At 34.8% G+C, this 23117-nt stretch overlaps 1 protein-coding gene across 1 annotated transcript in view; it reads left to right on the forward strand.

Annotated features, from left to right (window-relative positions):
• TBC1D5 (TBC1 domain family, member 5) overlaps positions 1–23117 on the forward strand; it is a 396708-nt gene that overhangs the window by 294408 nt on the left and 79183 nt on the right. The window contains exon 12 of the mRNA XM_012663212.1: positions 14952–15037. Coding sequence (XP_012518666.1) covers positions 14952–15037 — 86 coding nt within the window. The remainder of the gene's footprint in view (positions 1–14951; positions 15038–23117) is intronic.

Here is a 23117-nt window from a genome sequence, read left to right on the forward strand (position 1 = left end):
GAAAATGCAAGGCAGGATGTAATACATACAAAATTAAGATTAGCATGCTACAAGAATGAAAGAAGTGGAGTAATGTGGAAATTCACAGAAGGCTTCATATAGGAGGTAGCATTTTACCTAGGAATGAGAGAGACTTGAGTAAGCAGAAAATAGTGAGTGGACTAGTCTAACTGAAGAGAACAGCTTCCCTAAAGCCTGAAGATAAAGGGAATGTCTGTAGATTGTTATGGGCAATATGAGGAATATTTTAGGGCCCAGATCATAGAGGTCTTCAAATGCCATGCTAAGAAGTTGGAACATTATTTAACTATCAATTGAGACTAGATTAAGAACTGAGAAGGGAATTTGAAAAGTCAGGCCCAAATTTCTAGAAAGTGATTCTGGTGACAGTCTGTGTATGAATCAGAGAGGAATGAGACTGAGACTTGTAATAGTCAAGGCAAAAATTAAGACAGATCTGAAATACAATGAGGGTCATACACTTACTGCAATGTGGTCTTGCCACATTAGTCCCTGAGGAGGCAGAATTACAGAACTTGCGCAGCCCATTTTTCATGTCCTAGATCCGGGATTCTGTCTTAGAGGCAGTGTGAATGTTGATTTGAGAGATAGAAGTTTGGTTTTTTTGCAGAGAGTTGGTAGTAGATGGACAAATAAAAGAATTGCACAAGAAGTATTTAAGATTGATGGTATATTTAGAAGGTCACAAAGAGTTATTACCAGGTCTGGAAGATTCCGTGTGTGTGTATGTGTGTGTGTGTGTGTGTGTGTGTGTTAAACCATGCATTTGGTGTCATTTAAAGCTTCTAGGGAGCCTTCAAGGGTCAACCTTGTGGTATCTGAACTCCCCAGTCTTCCAAGGAAACAGTCAGTCTTATAAGAGGTCCAAAGTTTGGCTAAACAAAGGGTAACATTGTATGACAAACTTTTCATAAGAGTAACAAGTTCAGCCAGAATTGTGAAGTGTTCTGCATACTTTGATCTTTGCTATGTGTGCTGTAATTAGTACAAAAACTAAGCTGAGAAGGGTATAAAATATTTTTTATCTTTTATTTTCTTTTAAGTAACATTAAAGAGTTAAGTTTTATTTTTAATTAAACTGAAGAAGAAACAACCTACAGAATGGGAGAAAATATTTGCAGGCTGTATATCCAATAAAGGGCTAATAACCAGAATCTACAAAGAACTCAAGCAAATCGGCAAGAAAAAAATCAAACAACCCCATTAAAAAGTGGGCAAAAGACCCAAACAGAAGCTTTTCAAAAGAAGATAGATTACCCGAAGAATGGACATATTTGAAAGTTGGACTTGGGGGGGGGAGGGGGCAAGGGCAACATACGTAACCTAAACATCTGTACCCCCATAATATGCTGAAATAAAAAAAAAAGAAGATAGACTAATGGCCAATAAACATATGAAAAAATGCTCAACATCTCTAATCATCAGGGAACTGCAAATCAAAACCACAATGAGATATCACCTAACTTCAGTGAGAAAGGCTTTTATCCAAAAGTCCCAAACAACAGATGCTGGCGTGGATATGAAGAGAAAGGAAAACTCGTACACTGTTGGTGGGACTGCAAACTAGTGTAACCTCTGTGGAAAATAGTATGGAGACACCTCAAAGAACTAAAAGTAGATGTACCATTTGATCCAGCAATTCCATTATTGGATATTTCCCCAAAGCAAAAAAAAGTCATTTTATCAAAAATACATTTGCACTTGAATGTTTATTGCAGCACATTTCACAATTCCACAATTGTGCAATCAACCCAAGTGCCCATCTATAAATGAGTGGATTAATAAAATGTGGTATATGTATACCATGGAGTACTACTCAGCCATAAAAAAATGGTGAACCGATACCTTTTGTAACAACCTGGATGGAACTGGAGACCATTCTTATAAGTGAAGTATCATAAGAATAGAAAAATGCCACATGTACTCACTATTAAATTGGAACTAATTGATCAACACTCGTGTACACATATGGTAGTAAAACTCAACAGCAGTCAAGCAGGTGGGAGGGGAGAGGAGGGGTAAATTCACACCTGATGGGTACAGCACAGACTATATGGGTGATGGACACACTTATAACTTTGACTCAAACTGTACAAAAGCAATTCATGTAACCAAAACATTTGTACCCCCATAATATTCTGAAATTTTAAAAAAAGAATGCACACTTAAAATGACTCGGTAAGATGGCCTGTTATGTCCCATTATTCAACTTGTCACTACTATAGTGAACAGATGCATTTCTGTGGAATTCTAAATAAGTAAAACTGAAATTCAGTGCAGAGAAAACTTGTTCATTAGTGCAAGTCTTCATAAAATGACATTTTGATATTAGACATGGAATTCATAGTAAAAGTCACATTTTCATGTGAAATTTATTGAACTGCTTGTGGCTTCAAATCTTAAATCAACCTGTTCATTTTAAAGTTATTTGTTATTGCTGTTTTTTATTAGAAAATAATTCAGTATAATGTTAAGTTAGAAAAGAAATGGCTACCCATTTAGAGAGGGTCCCTCTCAAATAAATCTCCATCCTTCACCTTCTCCCCTCTAAAAAAATAAATAATAATAAAGTGAAGAGGAAATGAGAAATAGTCCCTGCCCATTGGGGACATAACCCCCATTGACAGGGAATGAGGAGAGGAGTAACATAGCACATGATAAGGAAATTACAACAGTGTAGAAAGATACAAAGTACAAAAGCAAACATCTCCATCTAATCCCCCTTCTCCTATGTCAGTCCTTTTCTTCCTCCAGGAAAAAAAAAATGTGTGTGTGTTTATGTGTATGCATTTACTAGCACATAATGTATTTCTTGCTTTTAACAGCTGGATTGAGATATAATTTACACACAATAAATTCCTCTCATTTAAAGCATACAACTCAGTGGGTTTTAGTATATTCAGAGTTGTATAACCATTACCATGATCTAATTTTAGAACATGTTCGTCATCCCAAAAAGAAACTCGTACCTGTTAGCAGTCACTCCCTACTTCACTCCTCCCACCTATAATTCTCCCGTCCCTCCACCCCCTATCCTAGGTAACCACTAATCTGCTTTGGGTCTCTATAGATTTTCCTCTTCTGGGTATTTTGTGTAAATGGGGTCGTGTAATATGTGATCTTTTGTGACTGGCTTCTTTAACTTGTCATATTGTTTTTGAGGTTCATTTTTGTTATAGCATGTATCAATACTTAGTTCTTTTTTATTGCCAATAGTATTCCATTATAGATATACCACATTTTTTTATCCATTCATCAGTTGATAGACATTTAGATTGTTTCTGCTTTTTAGCTGTTGTGAATTATGCTGCCATGAACATTTCCTGTGCAAGTTTTTATGTGAACATATGTTTTCATTTCTCTTGAGTATATACCTAGGAATGGAATTTCTGAATCCTATGGTAACTCTACTTTCAACATTTTGAGGAACTGCCAGATTGTTTTCCAAAGTGGATGCACCATTTTATGTTTCTACCCGCATTATATAAGGGTTCCAATTTCTTCACATCCTTGCCAACACCTGGAATATCTGTCTTTTTTCAATGATAGTCAGACTAATGGGTATGAAATTGTATCTCATTGTTGTTTTGATTTTCATTTCCCTCATGACCAATTATGTTGAACATCTTTTCATGTGCTTATTGGGCCTTTGTCCATCTTCTCTGGAGAAATGTCTCTTCAGATCCTTTGCCCATTTTTAATTGGGCAGTCTTATTATTGAATTTTAATAGTTCTTTATATATTCTGGATGCAAGAATTTTATTAAATACATGATTTTCAAATATCGTCTTTCATCTGTAAGTCATCTTTTCACTTTCTTAATTACATTGTTTGAAGCACAAATGTTTTTAGTTTTGATGAAGTCCAATTTATCTATCTTCTCTTTTATCACTTGTGCTTTTGGTGTCATGTTGAAGAATTCATTTCCTAACCCCAAATCACAAAGATTTATTCTTGTTTTTTCTTCTAAGAGGCTGATAGTTTTGGATCTTACGTTTAGGTCTCTGATCCACTTCAAGTTAATTTTTGTGTATGATATGAAGTAGGGGTTCAGATTCATTCTTTAGCATGTGTGTATCCAGTTGTGCTTGTTGAAAAGACTATTCTTTTACCATATTGAATTGTCTTGCTTCTTTGTCAAAATCAACCCTAAATGTGAGGGGTTTATTTCTGGACTCTCAATTCTGTTCCATTGATCTACGTATCCGTCCTTATGCTAGTACCACACTTCCTTGATTATTGTATCTTTGTAGTAAGTTTTGAAATTGGGAAGTAAGAGTCCATAAACTCTGTTTATCTTTTTCGAGATCATTTTAGCTATTCTGAGTTGTTTGCATTTCCATATGAATTTTAGAATTAACTTTTCAACTTTTGCACAGTTTCTTTTTAAGAAATATTTATACAAAAATGATTATTCTTTGTATGTTGTTCTATGCATTGCTTTTTTTCATCCTCCATTTAACAAGTCATCTCTCTCAAGGGTGTTTTAAATGTGTGTCCACTGGGAAACAAGAGCTCTGTACTTGCACACAGAATAACTACTGGGAAAGGAATGCCCTCCGGAGATTCTCCTTTACCTAGATGGGATGATTACTTAAGATCATCTTAACCTTCTTTCTAAATCACTGTGAACCAACTATGCAACCCTATTTCTTCTACCTGCTACAAAGTTCCAACAAGGGAATCTTAGACCCCCAAGTAACTAATTTGATTCTTTAGAAAATGGCCTCTTAAATCAGAGTTATTTCAGGCTGCAGACTAAGAAAGTTCACCTACCTCTAAAAAATGAGGGATCAGTGGACGCTCCACTTACGGAGCAGCCCCTCTACAAATCTCTTTGCTATCAGCAGTCCCACAGCAGTGGAAACCCTCTTAGAGGAGTTAGCCCAGAAGGAGTGGGCTCTCTAGAATTAGACAGGTACTTCACTATAATTGAGCTTTCTCCAAACATCCTCATCCTCATCCCTGTGCTAGTCTCACTTTTCATTCATTTAGGTGAGGAGGCACTCAATGCTATCCAGAGCAAACTGTGCATCTAAACATACGCCATTCCTAAATGTTACTCCTAACTATGGCTGGCTGGCATTCAGCTGGTATTACAGCTATAACAGTTATTAGAAGCTGAAGTACTTCTATGTAAGTAGGTAAAGAAATCCGGCATCAGAAGGGTTAAATACTGGCATGACAAGGGCTTTCCAGGCATTTCCTCCTGAATCTCTATCAGTCCTAAGGGTAGATGCCTATGCTAAACCAGTTTTATATTTTGATTACCACCCCTGTGCGTATTCATATAATAAAAGGGTTAATAATGTGTTAATAGTACAGTGGTATCCATAAGCCCTAAACCTTCCCAAGAAAGCTATTTATCTAATATCACCTTTCGGGTTTCTGAGTAAAGGCTGCAGGCCCCCAAATGGTCTGTGGACAGAATTCAGGGCATCTAAGAACTTCGATGGGAAAAATTTACATCTTTATTTTCATTAAAGCCAACAAACTACAATATTATTAGCAGTATCTGAAATATTGTCACTAATAGCAATCACAGATTTTTCATATCACATTACATACAGTTCATGAAGATACCTTGAAATACCATTTACATTCTTCAAAATGATAGCACTGATTAGACCAACCACTATATCTTATTATTTAATGAATTAATATAAAAGCACATATCACTATGTTACAGATTTGTTCAATATTTTGATTACTGTTTTTCATTATAATTGATTTCCTTTGTAACCCTATATATTTTATGCAATTTTTAAAACATTACTCTGAAAAGGAGACCAAAGTCTTTACCGTAAAGCAGAATAGTCCATGACACAAAAAAGATTAAGAAACTGTACCACAGATATTATGTGAGCAGCTTGCAATTGGTGTGCAATCATTATCACTAAATGTTTGAGGGGGTTTTGGTTTTAAGGGTGAGCTATATCAAAAGTCATTGATTAAAAAGAAAATGTCTTACAATACTATCTACTCTTTAGAGAAATTCACATCTGAGATCAGTATTCTTTTTTATAATGATACCTAAAATCTAGGATAAAATAAGAAAGGCAAAAGTCCATGTACATGGACTCTTTCCAGTGGTCTTTTCTGTGGTGTAACTTGACATACTGTCTTAGGAAGAATAAGGGCTCGCTCAAGAAAATGTAACTCTAATCTATGTGTTATTTGTGTTTGTATTCTGATTTCTCCCTTAGAAATTTCAAAGTTCAGTATTGATACTTCAGTATTTACTAAAAAGCATCACAAAAAGTCCAGTATAAGTAAATGACCTTAGTAAGAGTGGATTTTTACAATAAAAGAATTAATTCCAAGGTGTTTTATCATTGAAATTACTCCAACAATTACATTAAAAGTGGCTGTGCAAGGGTTCCTTTCACCAGACCTCATTGTGCAGGACCTTAGCTTTTGTTTCCTTGGCAATCACAAAAGCAGGTAATGAAAGGAAAGAAGACAGGAAAAAGAAGATAGAGGGAAAATTGTCTCACTCCTGTAGGGTCACAGACTTATGTATGCATGGGGGGTCCAAAAATCCTAAGACCATTTTTAAATTGCTTACATTTTGATGGTAATTTGATTAAACTAGTCTAACATTTCTAAAAATAAAAATTTGCAATGATAATTTTTATATCAAAGATTTTAAGTCTGTTTCCTAAATTGGGATATTTGGGAATATTTTTTGAGATCACCTTTTTCCTTTTTTTCTTTAACTAATGAAAGTTGGGAATCACTCTTAGGAAGACATGGGTTTCCAAATTTCTTTAAACCATTGAATTAAGCCCCCCCACCCCACTGACATTGAAGGAAGGAAGGTGAAGAGTTCAGTACTACTGAAAAGAGATAACTATCCAAAAGGAGTATTTTGAGGCCCACTAATAGGAAAGAAAAGTTATAGCCCTAAACTCCTAATTTCCATATATATAAATAGCAAATTGGGGGCGGGTGGGGCATGTTACTCTGGCATCTTCCTGCATGCTAAATTCAAAAATGTAAATACATTAGAAAAAGGAAAAATTTTATTTCTCTTTTGGTGTCTATTTATTGTGCAAAGCTAAAGTCGAGCATAACGCACAGGTGGTTTAAAATGCTTCTCTGCCATCTGAGATCTCGGCTTGCCAGGGTATAGATGGGGATGTCACTTTAGGGAATTGGGCTTATTCAGTATGTAAAACGAGGCTGGCATGGCTTCAGAGGTTTTGTCTGTGTCTTTACCCAATTAACGATGTTTTTGCTTCCTTTTTTTAAAACTTTTTCTCTTCTGAATTTTTTTTCTTCTAAGTTTTAATCTGTAGATACATAGATAGGAATTACCTAAATTTTTCTGTCAATTGCTCTAAAATTTTTATTTTCTGCTATTCATGATATATATTTTTCCATCAAAATACCTAGGAATTATTAGTATATAAATCAGAGGTCTTAATCCCAGTACTGAAATAATATTGCAATGTACAATCAAGTAACAAATATTTATATATATTTTTTATTAAGATCTGTATTAATTGATGAATGCATTGTATCCACACATTTTGGATTTTGTAGTCTTGTTAAAAAAAACTAAACTAGGTTTTATTTTTCCAAATCTGGTATGTTATGAATTTATTTCGTAGTATTTGAAATTAGTATTTCATAGTATCAAATTAACTCATGGTACAGGTTGTTAAAAAGAAAAATGGTTCAGATAGGGAAGGTATTTCAATATATAATACTATTATGCATAAATACGTAGTGAAATGAGTATTGTACTCAATCACAAATAATATAAAAAGAAAAATCAACTCTTGGATAAATGAAGAAGAGAAAATAAGGGACAAAGTCTAGATTTGACAGCAATATTCAAATAATATCACTGATTGATATGTGTGTACGCATGTGGAAAGACAAAGAATTTTGTGACCCTGTAGGATTATAATGTCTCCTTTTTTGATTCACTGTGGTACTGTATTTATATTTAATGAAAAGGGCAGTATGTGGCAATAAGAGACAGAAATGTTGAGACCTTTGTGAACCCTCTAGCAATCACTGAATATCAGACCACAAATTTCCCCAGCTTTAATTACAGGCAAAAGAAAAGACAAAATTAGCATTTTAATATAGAAATATCTTAGGCTTTAGGAGAATTATGATAAATCTAATGTTGCCTAGTGAACCAAAGAGGGAATATTACAACAAACTGTCTCCTTAGGAATATTTGTTTAAATAAAGGCAACAATGCTTCATCCTTATCTTTTTGGATAATTATCGCTGTTTCAGGCTGTTCTTTGTTCCAGGTTTAAAATACCTTTAGTTTAAAAAAAAAAGTAATTGGCAGTGTTTGTTTTCTATAAAACTATAAGAAGAGAAAAATTCTGTTTGCTTGGCACTAACAAGATAATTATTTTAAGGAGAGTTTTTGCTCTACAGCTCCAGTTCACTCCTGCCATGGCATCTCTGCACTTGGATGCATTTAGGTTATCTCTGTTTCAGGCTGTTCTTTGTTCCAGGTTTAAATACCTTTAGTTTAAAAAAAAAAAGTAATTGGCAGTGTTTGTTTTCTATAAAACTATAAGAAGAGAAAAATTCTGTTTGCTTGGCACTAACAAGATAATTATTTTAAGGAGAGTTTTTGCTCTACAGCTCCAGTTCACTCCTGCCATGGCATCTCTGCACTTGGATGCATTTAGGTTATCTCATTTCAGTTACAGCATATTAAACTAACTCCTCTTCCATGGCTGAGGTTTGCCCACCTGTCTCCCCTAAAACACCTGCAACATATGTTTGCATAACCCTGTAATGCTTTGCCTTTGGGGTCCCGAGAAATTCCCCCAGAGCTTTTTGCTTATAAACAGCTGAGCAATTCGTTTTTCTAATGATGGTTGCTTTTCCCCCAGCATTGAGGCAATAACATATTCACTAAAATGAGGGTCTCATTTTTCATCAAAGAGAAACATTCGACATATTTTTACAGTGCCGTTTCTCCTTCTGAGCCTTATTTTTTTTCCTTTTCTAATCTAGCATGCTATAAAAATTAAGGCTTAGTAGCAAGATATTAGGGAAAAGAAAACTAATTCTTCATTTGTCAAATATTTTCTTTTCTTCGTGACAAACATTATACTGTAAATATAAAGTTTTTTTTCTATTAAACAAGTGCTACAGGAACTTTGTCAGTTTAATGTAAAAATTGTGACCAGTAAACTATAAAAATGACAGTATTTTGGACATATTGCAGGAAATCACTGTGATTATTATAATCTCGTAAGCTAGCAAACAAATACTGCATTAATAGCATAGTATGATTTCACACCTTTTTAAAAATTTATAAACTTATGTGCTCCTATTCTGAGAAATAAGACAGCCTTTCTCCCCACATATGAGATCCAGCATGCATGATAATTTTTCCTAAATATGTGTTTTTGCTTTAAAAAATGTAATGTTTGGCAGAATCTATCCTAAATTTATGTACGATTATCACAAGTATGAAACATCACTTTTTCTACCTATTTGTTATCATGGATTTTAGGTTGCCAAACTGTCAAATCTGCCCTTAATTCAGGATGTGTTTGTCAGCACTTGGTGGTACAAAAGGTAATCGTAGCTTCCATTTCATCGAGTTCATATAAAGTGCCTGGCACTGTGCTGAGAGCTTGATTTTCATTTTGTCATTTATTAATAATTCTTGCTACAGTTTTACAGATGAGGAAATTAGAGCTAGGAGTGTAATTAACTCCTTACAGTTGCTCAGCTAGCAATGGGTGGAGCAAGAATCTGAGTACAAGCCTCCCTGATCCCTCGCCTCACCCCCCAGGCACCTTGTGCCCCTGAAGCAGATGAGCGATGTTACATTTACCCTGGTGCTTTTGTTTTCAACATATAACTTTAACTCTACATTAACTCCTACTGCTATCTTAATCAATTAGGACAGGTATCACAGGAATTGATGTTCTTTTGCTCTTTTCAGTTCTGCAGGTATTTATAAATAGCCAACCCTTTGAAAATATTGTGCCATTCAAAGCCAGATGAATACCTCAGACCTTTTTCCTTCCGGAGTCTCTGTATGACGATTCAAAAGCAGATACCATCTTCAAGTGAGGATCAGGAGTTAGGGGATCAATCCAGAAAGCAATATTTATAATGACCTTTGTTGGATGAGCTTGATTTGACAGGCTCAGAACAAGGAAAATTGTCATGTACTATCTTGTAGTTATTTGTACTTCTTATAGCCAAATTAGCATTTAAATATGTTTATACTACCGTAACAAAGTTGAGTTTGAACTTAAAATACTGAAATGTGGCCATAGGGGTAAGGAGTGGCAGGGGGAGGAGGGTCATATGCTGATGTACAGTCTTCCCTTATAGAGTGTGGCCCAAGGGAGTTGTTCACCATCCAACTCGTACTCATTCTGGGACAGGGTGTTTGTTTTGCCTGAAATTGCAGTACAGAGCAGGTTATTAGCATAGAATATAGACCTCGGAAGTGAAGAAAGTTAACTATAACTGAGAGATTAGATAGATTTCAGTGTTATCTCTTATATTGATCAATGTCATTTAGGCACTATTTGTAAATTGATTTTGTGATTGTGCTAAATTAACAAAAGCATTTGTAAAGTCAGAAGCACAGCCTCGGTTTTGTTTAGTTTTGTTTTTCCGTATGGTTTCTTCTAGGACACTTGTTTCTACCACTGTCAAATCTGCTTCTGTAAATCTCTTTGTCCACAAGACTTTTAAAATGCCTCCCAAAATTCCAGCCTGTCCATGCCACGGGTGGGATTTTCAGCATTCTTCTTATATTGCCATAAAATAAAATGCTGAAGAGAAAGCTTTAAATAGAGTTTCAACAACTTTAACAGAAAAGACTTGAGTGATACTTGGGACGTTAACTAGCTGAAATCTTGTGAAAGACTTATTTTAAGCCCATCCTGGTTGGTCTGGGAAAGGCGTGGTATATCCAGAGTGGACTGAATTTGTGATTTCTGCATCTTTGTGTGTAGTTACATAGACTTCCCAGGACATGGAATATAACTAGTATTCTTCCATACACAGAGTTAAGATATAATTACCATTTTCTTATCTTTCTCCCAAAGGAAAATTCACCAAAACGAAAACATTTTATAAAAATATAAATAGGTTTGGAAACAATCATAGTAGTTGAAGTCCTAACTGTGTGAAAATGAGTTTAAAATACAGTCATGTGCCAAATAACAATGTTTGGATCAACTATGGAGCGCATAAATGATGGCGGTCCCATAAGATTATACTACTATATTTTTGCTCTACCTTTATGTGTTCAAATATGTTTAGGTACACAAATACCATTGTGTTGCAGTTGCCTACAGTATTCAGTATGGTAACGTGATGTATAGCTTTGTAGCCTAGAAGCAGTAAGCTATACCAGTACAGCCTACGTGTGTAGTAGGCCTAACCAACTAAGTTTGTGTAAGATCTCTATTATGTTCACACAGATGAAATCACCTAAAGACACATTTCTCAGAACATATCCCCCTCATTAACGGGTGGCTGTAATTACTAATTGTTCCAATACAGATGAAGATGTAATATCAAAGTATTGACATAACATGTTCTGCACAATGAGAAATTACAGTTGTCATGGGATCTGGTTCTACATATGTAGAATTCTAGTGGTTCCTATATTTTAGAGAAAATTCCAGATCTTTAGAGATTAGAAATCACAATCATTATATTTTTACAAGTTTTATTTGGAAAAAATCTCTTAAAGTAAGAAGAGAAAGTATCTCTTTACTTTTAAAAGTGTTTCAATTGCATGAAGTTAGAATTTGGCTCATTTAATTTCATCCCCCGAGGAAACCATTGATATCATTTTGGTACATAGTCACAGTTGTCTATCCATTTACCTATTTATGTGCACTTGTATGTGTATTTTTAACAATGATTTGAACCTATTATTTAGTTTTAATTTGTTTTTTGTTTGTGTGAGAAGGTATTCCAAAATTTCATAACTTTTTAAAACCTATTCAGAAGAGAAAAAAACTACCTTAATTGAAAGAGGAATTACAGGTAAATTGAAGAGCTTCTAGTACTGAATCTTAATGTATAAAAGTGTTTTTACCCTTTTTATTGTTCATGTCTAAATGCTGATTTTTATAGCCATGCAATGGTTTGCATATGTGAGACATTGAGTTCTGTGCTATCCAGTACAGTAGCCACATGTGGCTATTTAGCACTTGAAGTGTGGCCAGTCCAAGTCGAGGTGTGCCGTAAGTATAAAATACATACAGGATTTCAGAGACTTTGTACAAAAGAAAGAATGAGAAGTATCTTATTGATAATTTTATATATTGATTACATGTTAAAATGGTAATATTTTGGGTATACTGAATTAAATAAAATATATTATTATATTTAATTTCACCTGTTTTTCTTTTCTTTTTTTAATGTGGCTGCTAGAAAATTTCAAATGACAAATGAAGTTTGCATTTTGACTCACATTACGTTTCCGTTGGATAGTGCTAGTCTAGATCATCTATATGTCTGTATATTTATGTTTTAGAAACAGCATCATCTCCTCAACAGAAAACCCTATTGAATAACTTTGAACCATAACCTCTGATTTTATTTTCTTAACATTTCAAATGCTGTTTTTCAACATTATCTTTTGATTCTTTTTTGTTTGTTTCCAGTACAGCGGTACTTTAAACTACCTCTCTCTTTGATACCAGTAAGTCTCCTAGGAATTTAAATAGGCCTCAGTGAAAGCAATACTTGAGCCTCATTTATATGTTCAAGTTAGATCATTATTCCTAATAATGGCTTTAAGTGCTTAGGTAGATCAGCACTGCATGTCTTGAATTGCTTGTCATTTCTTTATAAAGATGTTTCAAGAAATTGTTCCATGTGATCTTTTCTTTCATTATTTTCTAGCAAAAAGTAACATAATCCTTTATTAGTTTGTTGGAAGTCAGAAAAGAAAAGCCTTTTATAATAGCAAAAACAAAATGTATTTCCAGGTACTGAGAATAAAGTGCAAAATTAGTCATGAGTGATAGTCCTTCGAAAGTTAGTTTTTAAAATAAATCGCGAATGCACTGTCAATCTGCCAGTGGCTTTAACCTCTGTTTTATTTTCCCATTATACTTGGGTCCAGGTTGTCATCAGCTACTGTGAGGAAACCTATGTAATTCCTGGAGAGAGAAAAGTTGCACTGTTAGACTTAATAGTATGGTAGTCATGGAAGCATCAGTTATCTTCATCAAGGCAATTCAGATTTGATTATTGTCGAACTGTGTTGAATACCAAACCAGTGGAGTAGTAGCTGGAGCTAAATCAAGGGATTGTCATTTTTGTCAGATGATTAGGGCTGGCTTGGAAGAGATATGATAGGGTTGAGCTGTGTAAATACTCTCTTTTCAGCAGAAAAAGAAAAGGTCCATCACGGCCATTAAGATGCAGCTTGTTAGCTTGATGAATTTCAAACTATTTAACCTTAGCAATTATATCCCCCGCCTCCCTTATGCCTACATGCATGTATATCAGTGCCTTGGGATTATGTCTCCATGGATTGATATCTAAGCATATTGTTAATTTTCTATTAAGATAGAACACAGATTTTCTGTGTCCAGATATATCTCTCAAAGGATGGTGCATGCCCTTCTTCAAATTATTAACTTGAACTATATGCTTAGGTAAATATTAGAACATATTTTTTTGTAAGCTTTTAAAAAACTTTTTTAATGGAAAATACATGTAATTTAATATTTTAAAGATGATATTCTTTTAAGTTATGCTTATAAATATATTAGGTCTTTATAAAGTATAAGTATATTTGTCTAATTTTTATTTGCCTATGAGGGACTCGATACATTTAAATAATAGATATATTTAAATAATAGCAACACATTCAAGTAGACACACCCAAAGTAATGATTCAAGAACATTTCTGCAATGTTTATATATAATATTAAATCCCAGAAAGGGCAATGTTATTGCTGCTTTTATGAAAATAGGCATTGGTCAATTTGCTTTTGTATGGTAATGGTTATCCTACTAATATTTCCACTACCTGGCATATTTTGGACACTTATTAAACTCATAAATAAGGGTGGATGACATAGAAATTGCTAACTTTAAAAGAATTGCTGAAATCTGAAAGAACTCATTTTAGGAGAAGAAAGACTCAGTGTGCCATCTAGTGGACATACTTAAATTTCTGTTCATAAAAAACATAGTGATTTTAACTCTTCCTTCAAAATGCAGTTATCTTGACCCCTTGTATCTCTCAGCCCTTTAGCATAGTTTGTGCTTGTGTTACATCTCATATGGTTTTTCAGTTTTGTTATAATTTTATCTCATTTTAGTTTAGAAAGTTATATTTGAAAGTTATATTCTGAAATCATCAAAAATAAATCTAGGCCAGGCATGGTGGCTCACACCTATAATCCCAGCACTTTGAGAGGCCAACATGGGAGAATTCTTTGAAAGCCAGGAGTTCGAGGCCAGCCTGGGAAACATGGCGATACTCTATCTCTACAAAATAAATTTTTAAAAAAATTAGCTGAGCGTGGTGGCACACACCTGTACTCCTAGCTACCCAGGAGACTGAAGCAGGAGGATTGTTGAGCCCAGGAGTTCGAGGCTACAGTGAGCTATGATTGAGCCACTGTACTCCAGCCTAGGGTGGCAGAGCAAGACCCCATCTCAAAAAAATAAATAGACAAATAACTCTGATGACAGGAATAAATCTATGTGAACCATGAGACAGGTAAAAATAAAATATATTAAAATAATTTTAATGCTTAATCAAGGAAGAACATAAAAAAAGGAAAATACAAGCACACTAATTATTAAACTTTATTACTATATGTATTCTTTTCTGAAGGAATATAAAAATGATCATTTCTGTCCTTTTATATGTTAATGTATAATTTAAATAGCTTTATACATTTTAATTTATTGTTTTGTTTTTCCTTTAGAGAAATCCAAGACCGGTGACTTATCAATTCCACCCAAATTTAGATTATTACAAAGCAAGGGGAGCAGACCTCATGAACAAAAGCCGGTAAGTCCCCATTCTCCGATGATAGTTATAAATCACAAAGATGGTCTCAGAGGTCATCAGGAAATTTTACACATTGCTGAAAATAATCTTCCAGATTTTAGCATATCAGGGGTTAAGGTACATAATGGATCTTTGTTAAATAAATTATTGAAATGTTTTTAAAGGCCTAAGAAAATGGTATATATTGATGTCAGTGATAAGATGAAAAATTAAATAAATATAAAAGTACTTGTTACAGTTTGAAGTTAGGCAACTTCATTTTTCTAACACTAATAAACCTAAATAAATTGTGCCTACTTGTATAATCTCTTTCTAGATTTTTGCTGTTGATTGAAAAGAGGCAGTTCTATAATATATTTTTAAATTATTTCAGTAACAAAATTAAAATTGGGTTTCCCAGCTGCCTTTAGAACTACACAATAAGCTTATAAATGCATCTTGTGTGTGCATTTGTGATTGCATACATAGAAATTTTAAGGGTCACTGTAGGAATAAAAAAAACATTAAAATCCTACTTTTAAAAGAAATTAACATTGGCATAAAGGGTTGATGAACAGTTTTGTTCTTTCATAATACTATATTCGGATGTCTCAAGAGTTAACTTGTCAAACCAGAACCATTTCAAATTAGAATGTAATTTCAAAGTTTACTCTGGAAGACAAAAATGTTAGTAATGATAAATGCTGCCAAGTTGTCCGAATTTTCTTCCTTAAGCATTTTGCCTATCTGCTGGCTTTTCTTAAGTAGAATTCCAACAGCCTAAATATACATTTATGGAGTACATATACACAATGTGTTCTGCTGTTACTGGAGAGTTAAAAATAAGTTATAATTCCTGCTGCATAGGAGCTCATAGTCTAGGGGTGGAAAGAAGTTTGCAACAAAGTAGCTAAATTTAAACTTGAATTTAAAGCTTAAATTTAAACTTTGAACCCTGTACTGGTATAGTGTTATTACAAAATTACCCATCTTTGATTGAGTTTGTCCCATGGTTTGATATACTATACAATTATGAGACCAGTTCCATAGCCCATGAGACTTCTCTGAAGCTCTTTTCTCTTTGTTCATTTCATATTTGTCTTGTTACACAAATAAAAAGCTATTCCCTACAGTCACTTGTTCATTTAATTCAACAAATTTTTATTGAGTGCTAAACTCTGATTATTTTAGTTACTAGAGATGCCCAGTGAACAAACAAGACCAAAATCCCTGCCCTCAGGAATCTCACTGTCTAATCACTAGTATTTCCTCCCCATTATGTCAAGTATTTAGTTTTGGTATGTTTAAAAGAATGTGGTGTATTAGGTTCTTTTTTTACACAAGAAAGAGCTGAAGTCCCTTCTCTCTCCTTCTCCCTGCCCCACCAGATTATTTTTCACACAACAGCCAAAGAAATCTCAGTTTATAACAGATCATATCACACCTCCACATAAACCCCTCCAGAAGCTTCCTATTGTCATTGATAATTCAGTCTTCTTCCTGTGGCCCTTTCCTTTCTCTTTGAGCTTATCTCCTTCCACTCTCCCCTTCTCTTTACTTTTCTACAGCTTCATTGACCCTCTCTGTTTCTTGCTCTTACCTGGGGCCTTTGCACTTGACTCTTCCCTACTGTTAGAGAACTTCTACCCCATCTTTCCATGCCCCTTCATGATTTAGGGCTCAGCCCAAATATCACCTCAGAGAGGCCACTCTTCTCCCTGCCTATCTTCTCCCCTATTCACTCTATCCCATCATCACTAACTGAAGTTATATGATTCATTTATGTATTTATCATCTGTCTCCCCAACTTCTCTACTAAAATCTAAGCCCCTGAGAGCAGACACTTTGTCTTATTCACCACTTTGTGGCAGCTATGACAATGCCTGGTATAGGGAAGGTATTCAACACATATTTGTTGTATGTTTTTTTTTTTTTTATAGTTTCAACATCTTTTTTTACCCAAATGAAATGTACTGAACCTTTCCTTTCTCCCTTTCATGTTTTTATTTTCTTCTATGTAGCCTTCACTTCCTGTATTTTTCTTCTGCAAAATGTTTCTGTTTTACATAATTCTGTGTAAGCACACTGAGATTCTTATGCAAAGTATTGTTTGATGATTGAAGGAAGGTTTTTCATCATCTCTTGTGCAATTTCAAAGCTTAAAATTGAATTATTGAAATGTAGCATGTGAAATAGAAGACATAACGGACCAGTGAGCAAGGAAAGAGTTAATAGATGTCGCTGGGTAACTTATAACCTTACCACACACCAAAATAAATTCCCAAGTGTACTCAAACAAGCAAACATGGAAAAAATACAAGTGCCTATCTGACCAGTAGTTACATGAGAACTTGTTAATCTTTTATTTATTTATTTTTAATTGACAAATAATTGTGTGAAGACTTTTTAACCTTAACAGTAATGGAGGAAATCACAAAGGGAACAAACTGGTAGGTTTTGCTATACAACAAATATTTTTAAGTAGATATGTCAAAAATAAAAATCAAAAGGTAAATAGAAAATTAGGAAAATATTTGTAGTATATGTAACTGACAAAGTATAAAATCATTAATGTATGTAGAACCTCTGTGGTTTAATAATAAACACAAGATCTTGTCTCAGTGGCCATTCCATCTCATGCCATGTTCTGCTGAAATCTCCTTCTCTTTTCCAAATGTTGGAATACCCTCGCCCCAGGCTTTTTTCTTTTCTATCCATGACTCATTCCTTAGAGTATCTCAGCCCAGTTCATGGCTTTACATACTATCTATAGCTGAATGGTCCTTAATTTATGTCTTCAGTTTTACTCCTTCTCTTGAACTCCAGACTTACATAGCCCACTATGTACTGAACATTTCCTCTTGGATGTCCCATATGCATCTCAAATTTAATACTTTGTAAACTGAACTCTTGATTCTACCTCTACACTCACAAACCTGTTGTCCCCCTCAGTGTTTCTTCATCACAGGAAATACTGGACTTGTTTCTCCTAAACGCCAACCCTTTTCCTTTCCTGATTTTAATCTGTAACCTTTCACTGTAATATTCCATAACCATGAGGATAATAGCTTCTCTGAGTTTTGTGAGTCCTTCCAGTAAATCATCATGATTGGTAGCCTGAGGACCCCTTATAGTAGAGACTAAGAGTAGGCAAAGATTTATTACACAGGAAACAAAAAGCACTAGAAAAGATAGATTAAATGAACTTTATCAAAATTAAATTCTTTCTGTTTGTCAAAAGACATCGTTAAGAAAATGAACAGGCAAGCCATCACACACTGGGGAGTAGTATTTGAAATATATACATCTGACAAGGACTCCCATCCAGAATATATAAAGAATTCTTACAGTCAAGAAAAAGACCAAATAGGCAAAATGCTTGAACAGACACATCACAAAAGAAGATATAAAAATCATCTATGGTCTATAAAAAGATGTTGAACATCATAGTCATCAGGAAAATGCAAATTAAAACTACAATGAGATATCATTTCACACCACCTAGAATGGTGTCTTTATAAGAGACTGTCAATAGAAAATAATGGCAAGAATGTGGAATGATTAGAACCCTCGTATATATGAGTGGAAAAAGGTATAATTACTTTGTAAAACAGTTCAGTAGTTTCTTATAAAGTTAAACATACATTTCCCCTATAATACAGCAGTTTAATTTCTAAGTGTCTATCCAAGAGAAATAAAAACATATCTGCAAACAACAAAACACCTCCACGAGGATGTTCATAACAGCCTTATTCATAGTTCCCCAAATCTGGAAATAACCCAATATCCATCAACAAGACATGAGATCAACAAATTATGATATGTTCAAATAATGGAATACTACTCAACATTTTAAAGGAATGTACTGCAGTTCGCCCTTGGTATACATGGAGGAGATATGCAATAACATGGATGAATCTCAAAAACATTACTGACTAAAAAAAGCTATTAATAGACACAAAAGAGTGCATACTGAATGGTTCCATTTATGTGAAGCTCAAGAACAAGTGACTAACATGGTAACAGAAATGAGAGAGTAGCTGCCTCAGGATGAGGGGTTGGAACTGACTATAAAGGGGCAGGAAGGAATTCTGGGGTAAAAGAAATATCCCAGATATATTATTTAGGATGGTGGTTACACAGGTATACACAACTGTCAAAACTCATCAGACTGAACACTTAAGATCTGTAAAGTATATGCAAATTATACCTAATTTTTTTTTTAAAAAAGGAAAAAGGTCTGTACTAGGTAGAATATAGTGTTACCATTTTACCTAAATTGGTTAACAATCATCTTTGGTAGAGCAGAAAAAGCACTTCAGATATAAATGTGTTTATAGCACAAATGCTCAGTTATTTGAACATAAAAATATCAAAAAATTGCATTTATGTGGCCATCAGTGTCCTTAGAAATTCTGATCAGCCAATTAACTACTAATACTGATAACCAGGGACTTCCTGGCTTCATGGCTTGGGGAGCATTATTAGCATATTATTTCTTTACCATAATTTAGCAATAAAAGATCTTTGAAAAAATGCAGTCCAAATATAATAAAGCCTAATTTTAAAAATCTTATTGACCACATAAAATGAAAATTTTCCAGGAGAATCTTATAATACCTTTTAGGTTTCAAACCAGTATTTATTGTTCAGTAATTAAACTAAATATTTATTGAATACTATAAACAGTACCAGGTAATTTGCTAGGCCCTGGAGATATAAAGATTCTAAGACCCAGAGCTTGACATTAAGGATGTTCAGATTCATGTAAGCTATTAGTCTTAGGCATATAATTTACTTTATAATGGAAGCTAAAAAGTATTCATTCGTTTCACAAATATTTGAATTTCTTCTCTGTGCCAGGTACTGAGAAAACAGCAATGAAAATGATAGATGTGGTTCTCCTCTCACAGAGCTCAGATTCTATTATAAGATTACAATTGTTAGAAGGGGAATATTTGTGCTTCCTGGGAACCTGTACTTTTCCAGGACATTCTAGTTAGGCCAGGCCCTGAGAGAAGCACTCCCATGCTGAGCAGATCCTGATCCCTAGGAGAGATGGGGAATTATTAGCCACTAGGATTCTTGGGGTAAGAATGGATGCTTTCACTCCATAGAAACATGGAGTCCAGCTGAGTAATGTAGATACATCTTCAGTGTCCGGGGAACCCTCCTCATTAGAATCTTCTTTCCCTGGAGCGTGGCTTCCTCTTATATCCTATGCAAGGAGAGGAAGCCTTCTACACAGGACCTACCTGCCAGAATTATTAATATCATTCTGGAATCTGTCATCCTCAGTATCAATTAAGTTCTTGTGGGAGCGTGCAGAGGAAAGCTGGAAAGGTTAGCACAGAGAATGTTATTGTTGATCTGCTGAGTGAGAGATGAGAGAACTAAGCGTGGTTTTTTACATCTCTATTAAGGCCTAATTTAATCAAATGGAATACTTAATTTTGGTTATATGAAATTGCTTAAGCAAGTTAAAAGACCTATAGTTGTGGGTCCTATAAAAATGCACAATAGATAAAGTGAAACATGCTCTTGAGGCACCACTGACAGCTCAGCTACCATTTATTTCATCACCTCTGCATAGGAGAATTACCCATTTTGAAAAATTGTGTTATTTTCAAATCAGAAAATCCATGAATGTTCTGGAATAAAGAAGATAAGTAATTCTGCTGTTAATATAGGAGATTGTAGACTTTGAAAAATAAGAAATTTTGTTCTTTGACTACTCAATTGGGCATTTCAGTGGCCACAGATTCTTAAGTAAATTATTAATAGATGAGTCTTTCTGAAGACCGGTCACAATTTAAATGTACTGTTTTTTTTATAGCAGCAATTTCTGGTTATTTAAGGACAAAATTGGAACGAGATTTGAATGTTAAATTGTCATTCTGAGCTCAAAAGTTGAATGAATGAGAAAATGTCAATTCCCATTTTTAAAAAGAAATGTGCAAGTAAGTGAAATCAGAGCACAGTGAATATTATCCACACATGTAATGGAAAATCTACCACTAAAATACCTAGGCACTTGCTTTTAAAGACTTAATTATAGCAATCCGTGCTGAAGCAGAGAAGAGAAATCAGGCTTCTTGATTTTTAGAGTTATTCTTATCCATGAAATCACATGTCATCTTTGCATCCTCATTCCTCATTTGGATTTGCAACACAAGAAGTCCACCGCCATAGATGCAGCAGGTATTAGCCCCCTGCTTTCCAGGTGTCTGCCTGTCTCTTGTCTAACCTCTACTTCCTGATCCCTTCTGAGGGTTTCCCCTGTGAATATATATATCTCCTCTGGATCATCTTCACTTCCCCTCTTGCTAAGCAGCGACAGCCCCAATACCACAACTCTTTAATAGCCTCCAAACAGCTCAGAAAGTAGTAGCAGGGCCAATTACGGCTGAAGGATCCAGCCTAGTTAAACCATTTTAGACCTTAGATAGCTAAACAGGGACTTTATCAGTGGTTTCACAGCTACAGTGATTTTTGATCAAAGATAAAGGACTGGACCATGATGAACAATTCTCTGCGGAATAATATGGTGGCTGTAAGGGCTACATATAGAGATGGAAGAACTCTTTGGCAGGATTATCAATTTGTTTCAATTTATACTCCCCCAGTTGGTGACTTAGGGGGCCTAAGCACGTTCACCAGTGCTGGCTCAATGATTTTTGATTGTTAATAGGAAAGGTGAAAATGGTACTTCTTGACTAATTATGAGTTTGAACTGCCTTTTAAATGTTTATTTGCTGTTTGCAGTTCTTCTTTCATTGAGTGTCTACAAGACAAATGTGGAGTTTACATTTTAATACGAGAAAGAAACAATAAAAATACCTTGCAATAGATTTTTTAAAAAACTAAAAATACCATTTAAGGAAGTGAAAATTGGTATGAAAAACACAAAAACAATTACAAAGCAAAGTAAAGGGACAGAGAGTGAAGGGGTCCATTACTTTTGGTAGAGTAGTCAAAGTGAGTTTCTCTGAAAAGATGGTATTTGAACAGATACTGAATAGTGAGTGTGCTGCGTGGATACTTGGGGAAGAACATTCCAGGCCTATGGAAAAGCAAGGACAGTGCTCCTGAAGTGGGAACGTGTTTCTGTGCTTGAGAAATAGCAAGCAGGCCAGTATGGCTGGAACCCAGTGAACAACAGGGGAGAATGTTGTTAACACATGAGGTTGGAGAAATAGTAGGAGACTCGGTCATATAGGGTCTGCCTTGCAGGCCATTGGAAAAGCTTTGGATTTTATCCTAAATTAAGCGTTTTGGGAATTCACTGAAGGGCTCTGAGCAGTGGAGTGACGTCATCTGACTTACATTAATCTGGCTGCTGTGTGGAAAAGGGTATATAAGAGGAGAGGAAGCAGAGAAATTTTAGAGTTAGGAAACTAGCCACAAGATGAACAATGATCTAGTGACTTGGAATTAGCAGTACAAAAAGAGAAAACTGAATTATTTCAGGATACATTTGGAAAAGGATTTGCTGATGGACTTGATGTGTGATGCGAGAAAAAAAGAGGAGTCAAGGGCAAGCCTGAGGTAACTGATGGACCTTAGTACTTCAGGCACAGCTCGTTTTTTTTGTGCTTCACAGATGCTGTGATTTTTTACATATTGACAGTTTGTGGCAACCCTGCATCCAGCAAGTCTATCGGTGCCATTTTTCCTACACCATGTGCTCACTTTCTGTCTCTTTGTCACATTTTGGTAATTCTCCCAATATTTTCTTTATCATTATTATTGTATCTATTATGGTGATCTGTGATCAGTGACCTTTGATGTTAATATCGTAATGGTCTTGGGTCACCACGAACCACATCCATATAAGAAGGCAAATTTAATTGATAAGTGTTGTATGTGTTCTGACTGCTCCACCAGCCAGCTATTTCATGTCTCCCACTCCTTAGGCTTCCCTATTCCCAGAGACATAACAATGTTGAAATTAGGCCAATTAATAACCGTTTAGTGGCTTCTAAGTGTCCAAGTGGAAGGAAGAGCTGCACATCTCTCACTTTGAATCAAAAGCTAGAAATGATGAAGCTTAGTGAAGAAGGCATGTCAAAAGCCAAGATAGGCCAAAAGCTAGGATTCT

This window comes from Propithecus coquereli, unplaced genomic scaffold (genome assembly GCF_000956105.1).
Source record: "Propithecus coquereli isolate 6110/MARCELLA unplaced genomic scaffold, Pcoq_1.0 Scaffold12, whole genome shotgun sequence".
In the NCBI taxonomy this organism is placed as follows: domain Eukaryota; kingdom Metazoa; phylum Chordata; class Mammalia; order Primates; family Indriidae; genus Propithecus; species Propithecus coquereli.